Source organism: Pinus tabuliformis, chromosome 8 (assembly GCF_031772625.1).
Source record: "Pinus tabuliformis cultivar Carrire ecotype Pingquan chromosome 8, CPIR1, whole genome shotgun sequence".
Classification (NCBI taxonomy): domain Eukaryota; kingdom Viridiplantae; phylum Streptophyta; class Pinopsida; order Pinales; family Pinaceae; genus Pinus; species Pinus tabuliformis.
Window position 1 is genome coordinate 655503520 of NC_142294.1, and position 7162 is coordinate 655510681.

The following is a 7162-nucleotide window of genomic DNA, read 5'->3' on the forward strand; positions in this document are numbered from 1 at the left end:
ATATATATAATTTGTTCATTTAATAATTGAAAATTTAATATATAATATTTATTTTTATTTTTTTAATATATATGGGTTTTTTATTTTAATAATTTAAAATTTAGTATGTAATTATATTGTTATAACAATGTAGATATAAATCATCTAAAATTGTTTTTTTTTTTATTTATATTTAATATTTTTTTTATTAATTTAAAAAATATATAAATAAATTTTGTATATAATAAATACTTTATAAATTTGCAGATATAAATTTTATAACTTTCTTTAAAATTATTATATTTAAATAACAATTATAGTGTGAAATTTTTCATTTTATTATTTTTAATTTTTAAGTAATATATATGGTTTTTTTATTAACTAATTTACGTGTGTGTATTTTTCAAAAAGATGGCATCAAGGAAGGTCTCTTTGAATATGTCTGGAACAAAGACAACAATTCCATAATCTAAAGTTGCAGGTGGACACATTTTGAAGACTGTCAAACATACCAGAAGTAAAAGTCGACCAACTGACCCATCAAGTGCACCAAAGATTGTTTTTGAATGGATGAATTCATGAGAAATAAATAAAATAGAGTGTACATGGCATATTCAAGTTGTTGAATCTGATGATACTACACATCTCTATCTATACCATGGTATGATTTATTTGGGTGAACCGTATGAGGTGATAGGCAGAGTACGAGACATATGTTTGGTGCCGAATTCAAGCATTGTTTATGTTCTTGCAAAATTGCCCAAGTCACATGAAAAGGTTAGATATTGTCTTGGAAAGTACAAGTATGACACAGATCAAGAATCTACACCATTATGTGAAGAAATCTCATCCAACATTTCAAATAACATTGTAAGTATGCTTATTTATATTTATGTGTAATATATTATTGTAATGATCATTAAATTGTTTATAAATGATCGATCATTGACATATTTTATTTTCTTTAATAGGATTTTGCTGAGAGTCTTTCAATAATGCTGGAGGGTATTTATTATATGGAACCAAATATTATGAATGTCATCAACACTTTCCATATAGAGTCAAAACAAGAAAGCAAATGAGGCAAAGATCAACAATCCATAACACTACAATGGTACATGCAGGGGGATCAACAAAGAATCCATACGTTGGGTCAATCTAACAAAGGTAAACATGTTCCTTTTGAATATGTGGCAGTTGTAGCTCACGTTGAAGCTCAAAAATATGTTTCCATTAGTGAGGAGGAGGTTAGAACTGTTGTTGAAAAGGAGAAAAGAGATAAAACACTGAAAAGAAAAATGCCCATGGATGTCGCTCTTCCACTTGATGATGAGGAGATTATTTCTGTAGAAGAAGAAATGTCAACTAGGAAGAAGAAGAAATAAAAAATTGACGAATCTATTAAAATCATAAGCAACAGTGAAGAACAAAGTGAAATTTCTAAAGGCAACAAAGAAATCATAACCCCTGGTGCTGATTTAGAGGATGGCATTATGAAAACAAAACAAAATTCCATTCAAAATCACATGAGGAAGAATAAATTAATTAATGGTGGCAAAATATTTGAGCTTAATGTCACCCAATTCTATAGGTTAGATGAAGGACAATCTCAATATCAAATTAGAAAGGCACATCACCTACATGTCCATAATTTAAAAACATTATTCAAGTACAATCCATATGCACATGTGGTGCCTTATGTGATTCTTGTTGATCCAAATCAGGTTCCCAATAAGGAGGCATTTGATAGGACATGATGTTTTGAGTACAGATATTATGTAATTGGAGGGAACCATTCAACAGAGGCCAAAATACAATTGATCGAGGAATATCCTAGAAACTATCTTTTTGAAACAGTGAAATGCCTCATTTATGCTGGTTTAATAGAAATGGGGGAAAAGTTATTGGCATGGGATCATAATGCAGATAATGAGTATAGAATGTCAATGACTTTCGTTCAAAGGGTCAGATTTATTCATAATGAATTTTTAGAAAAATGTGGTGGGGATAAGCATAATGTAAGTTTAAGCTTTCGGAAGGAATGTTGTATGGAAACAGGTTATCAAATTGAGGATAGAATCCAATCAAAAGGTGGCAAAGTAAATTCAGAACTATTCAGAGGCATAGATAACATTTTCCAGTTGACATTTAGAACAGGGGAGATATGGGAATTGATTGATGACATTTTCAAATTGTGGGAGAATATTGGCGTAAAAAATCAGAAGGTTAAAAGGTCTAAACCCATAATATGTACTAACAGCAAGACAGGTCACTTCCAGATGATATGACTATCACACCTAAGAGAACAATGCAAGGTGTGAAAGATGAAAAACTATTCAAATCAATATTATGTCGTGGGTAGTCAGCTGAATTGTTATTGGAGGAAATGTGCTCAGAATTTCAAAAGTAATTTTGTTCAATTAATTTTACTTTTTCTTAGATTATAATTTTCTTTTAAATATAACATATTGTTGTTGGAATTATTTGTTATACATATCATTATATTAACAATTTTTACTTTATTTATTCAGTCATAAGATTTATATGAAAATACAAGAACATATGGTTAAAATGTTGAATGAAGGGAGTTGGAATGATGTTGTACTCAACTACCCAGAATCAAGTTCTACAACAACACTTAAATATTTTTATCTTGCATTCAAAAAGGTATGTTGACTTTTACATTCATTTTATTCATATAATTTTTTATTTTTATTATATTACTTATACTTATATTTATTTATTTCATTAAAGATGTCGAAGAAGGATGTGAATGGACTACCAAATACTTTCAAAAGTTTCATTGAAAAAATTAAGTTGGAAAGGCTGAGAAAGCAGCATCTTAGAAATGTTGAACTTGATCCTACTCTTACTCATTTCATTTGGAATGGGTTGGCGACTATCCAATATCAAATAATACAAGGTGACTGTGAAGATATTGCAAAACTCATACCTAAAAGGGAAGATGCCATAGTTATTGCAGACATTCCTCATGGCTTCAATTTCCCAAACATTGAATATGATAATGAGCCTTACACTTATCAAGCTTTTAATAAAGTGGTTATGGGCTTTCAAAAATTCACAACATCACCACTTTGGAGATTTGTGACATTTCATTCAAACACAATTTGCAATGTTATTAACAAGATTCAAGGGAAAACCAAACTCAAGGATGCAGCTTACATGGTAAGACATTGAAATTGTATGTTTGATTAATGTAACTTTTTTGTATGTACAAGTGGATTGAACGTTTACTATGTCGTGTTACAGGCAAAAGTCAAATCTTATTTCTTCCAGAGATCAACCAATTACAAGTGATTGTGAGTTCATCCATGTTGAATGTTGGGCAAAAGATGATAATTATAAGTCCATTCTTCTGAACTAAATAGATGGAAAGAGTCATAGCCAAGTACTAGTTCATGATGTTGTCGTAAAAACGTTAACATATGAGGATAAAGATGCAAAAGGGGAGATATTTAACATTTATCAAAAACCACAAACATTGATTAACTATCTTATAGATTTATGTTCAAATGAAGGAGATTGGGTTTTGGATTTATTTTCAAGTTTAGGTAAGTTTTATTATATAAAATTGAATTTTGATATTTTATTTTTTTGTTTTATGTGTTTATACTAATTTACTTATTGTTTTTGTGCTTGATGATTAGGTACAACACTAGCATGTTGCCTACAAAAAGGAAGAAATTTCATTGCGATTGAAAGAGACTCTCTACAATGCAATTTTATTCAACAAAGAATTAATGCTCTTCAATTTCTTCTAGATGAAATGTAAGAAGTTGGTTTGCGAAAAGGAGATTTTAATGGATCACGTGTGGTAAAAAAAACAAAGGAACCACAACCACCACTATATGGAATGATTGGAAAAGGACACTTTGGGAGATTTGAAGATATGAAAGATCTAGTAGACAAGGAAAATGAGGAAACTGAAGCAAGAAATATTGTGGAAGAAGAAAATAATAAAGCTGCAGAAGACGATGAACATGGATTATATGATATTGTTGATGACATTTAAGTTATTATTGCAAATCAAACTCAATTATGAGAGATCTTCATTAGTTTTATTTGTAATGTTTTGACTTTTAGATTTTATGAGAAGAATGAACATTTGATTATTGTTGTTATGTGTTCAATATTTGTATTATCTGATTTTCACTGTAATTTTTATGCGAATAGTTTTTTTTGTTTTGTAAAAACCCTGTGATTACTATTATTTTTTAACATAAAATTCATGAAAAATGCTATTTTTAAAAGTTTTTCTGTTAGGATTTTCCCATAAAAATTGTTTATTTGACATGTCATTTTTGACAAAAATTCTGAAAATGTGTATTTTTTTCATTATATTTATATAGAAAATGTGCTTTCTTTGTGAAATGTTTAAAATTATTGTGTTTTAATGACAATTATTTGATGTCCATTGAAATATTAATTAATAGTACATAAACATATAGAAAATAGTAAATTTAAAATATTGACCATTTTTTTAATTTTTTAACTACGCGAAAAAATGAAGATTTCATTACAAAGAAAATTGAAAAGAAAAATAAAAACACAAAAAATACACTTAAAAAAAAATCTTATGGGAAGAAGAAGACATTAGAAAATTTCAAGTGTCAAAAATCAACCCTCTAAAAAAAGGGGGTTGATGTTGCATCAGAACTTTTCAAAATCACATGAAAATCATTAACATCGATAAAAAAAAAAAAGAAAAAAAAGAAAAAAAACAAACAAACAAACAAAACTTGATACAAAAGAAAATTTAAAGTGCCAAAAATATGCTAAAAAAAAGGTTTATTCTGGCATCACCACTTTTCAAAATCGGGTGATTTTTTGCTACCTCAAAAAAATGGGTGGCAGTTCACTTTCTTGTTTGATTGGTAACTATGTTTAAATATTTATAGTTTACAATGATGATAGTGATGGTAGTTTTTTTTTCTTTTTTCGAAGAAAAAGCGAAACTTTTTATTAAGGAAATAAAAAGTTTACATTGCATATGCTACAGCATCTCTGTTTGCACTATATGACTGTTTTGTTTGCTCCACAACATAACATCCTGCCTTTTGCAAGTGACCAGCTGTTCCTTGAGAGGAAAGCTGCCAAACTGCTTAACCTTCTTTCCTGTTCTATCCAGAAACGAGATTCCCTTTGCCTAAGAGGGCTGAAAAGAAACATCCAAAAACCGGGTCTCCTCGAAAGAGAGGAAAACAACCCTTACAAAAACGAGCATATTGTATAAACTGCCATATAAACATATCATAAAAAGTCTTTGCTATTGTTCTCAAAAAGGAATATTAATAGCTTTTTTAAAAAACACTGCCAAAAAGATCAGAAATGTTGTTCTTGGGGCGGCTGTTCAGATCTGCTGATCTGTCCTTGATTTTCCTCTATGATTTGCCAGCTGCCCAGATTCTGCCGCAGACCTTCTTTAGAAAGTTTGTCGGCTGTATCATTCCGTTCCCTGAAAATATGACATAAAGAGAACCTGTTAAAAGAAGATTTCAATACCTGAATTTCCTCCAGCATAAGTTTTAAGATTTGGTTTTTGCATGTGCTTTGTCCATTGACCCATCTGATCACATTTAATGAGTCTCCGAAGATCTGAATTGTGAGGGTGTTCCTTTGGATGAGCCAGCATAGGAGGAGTTTCAAAGCGAGCATTTCTGCATAGTTGTTTGAACCTGATCCTAAACCAACGGAGGCTTTAAGGATGTGATTTGAGTTTTCATAGATGACTAGTCCTGCTCCTGCTCTGTTATTTTGAGAAGCTCCGTCGAAATAAGCCCAGGGAACTCCTTCTGTTATTTGAACTTCTGTATCACGTCTTTGAGGCTGGTTCTCCTCTGCTTCAGGAATACTAGTATAGATAGAAACGCTTTGGATTGCTGTGATTGTCACTGGGGTTTCCTTATCCTGGAAGATACTCCTATTCCTTGCGATCCATACCCCCCAGCTGATGATCAGAGGTAGATTACGCATGTTCCCATTAGGATATAGTTGCCACCACTTCTTCCATACCTCTTGCAGGTTATCACCTGCCCATTCTAACTTTTTATTCAGTAGATTTCCTGCCTCTCCCCATATCTTAATAGTTTCTGTGCACTTAAGGAACAGGTGGTTTATGGATTCAGCTTCAGACTTGCAAAGGGTGCATCTCCCAGGCCCGTGCATATATCTTGACTGCAATATGTCCAAGTTGGGACTTTACTTTTTAATATGCACCAAAAAAGAAGTTTTGACTTTGGAGGGCTTTTAAGTTTCCATAAATGTTTCGGCCACCATTCAGGAGTTCCCCATCCTTTCCTAGACATGAGGAATTTGTAACCGCACTTTGGTGTATATTCCCCCGAGTCTGCATGCGCCCAGATTAACTCGTCCTGGCTGTTATTCAATCTCACATTGGATCTAGAAAGTTCCTGAATGTAGGTTCTCCATTCGTTCCTCCATCTTTGCTCTAATTCTAGATCTTCTTCATTTTTCCATGCTTGACCCCAGATGGTTGAATGTCCCAGTTTATCCACCTGACTTAGGAAAAGTATGCCTTTGTTCTCTAAGTGTTGGACTAAACCAGGTGGTAGGGCATAATTTTCATTGCAGCCTACCCATGGATCCTTCCCTATCTTCACGTTGTTCCCATTCCCAATCTTCCATGCCAATCCTTGTTCTATCACTTTGAATGACTCCACAGTAGCTTTCCATATCACAGAGACGTTCTTTTTATTCTTTGCTGGGTTCCTGATCCATTCTTCTAATGGAACCGGGTCTATATATTTTCTTTTAACCACTCTCGTCCAAAGATTTTCCATCTTAATAAGTCTCCACCCTGATTTAGCTGCCAATGTGAGACTGAAATCAGGAAGGCTTTTTATCCCCCAACCTCCCCAATCTTTTGGCCTTGCCACTTTCTCCCAGGCAACCCATGGGAGAACCGCATTTTCTTTAGAACCAGCCCATAAGAATCTGCTGCAAATTCTCCTTATTTTCTCCAAAACTCCTTTTGGAACCCATGTTAATGCAGCCCAGTAGACTGGTATGGCCAGCAACACAGATTTGATTAGGGTCAGCCTCCCTGCTCTGGATAGCCATTTGAAGCTCCAATGAGTTATTTTTGCTTCGATTTTTGCGATCAACCAGTTCCAGTCCTCTTTAATAGTGATGGTAGTTAATA

General features: G+C 32.5%; 1 protein-coding gene across 1 annotated transcript; it reads right to left on the bottom strand.

The window, feature by feature from the left end:
* Positions 1-5322: 5322 nt before the first annotated feature.
* On the bottom strand, positions 5323-5973 carry LOC149237288 (uncharacterized). The gene has a single exon (XM_089369221.1). The coding sequence runs from the start codon at positions 5971-5973 to the stop codon at positions 5323-5325; it is 651 nt and encodes a 216-aa protein (XP_089225347.1).
* Positions 5974-7162: the final 1189 nt, after the last annotated feature.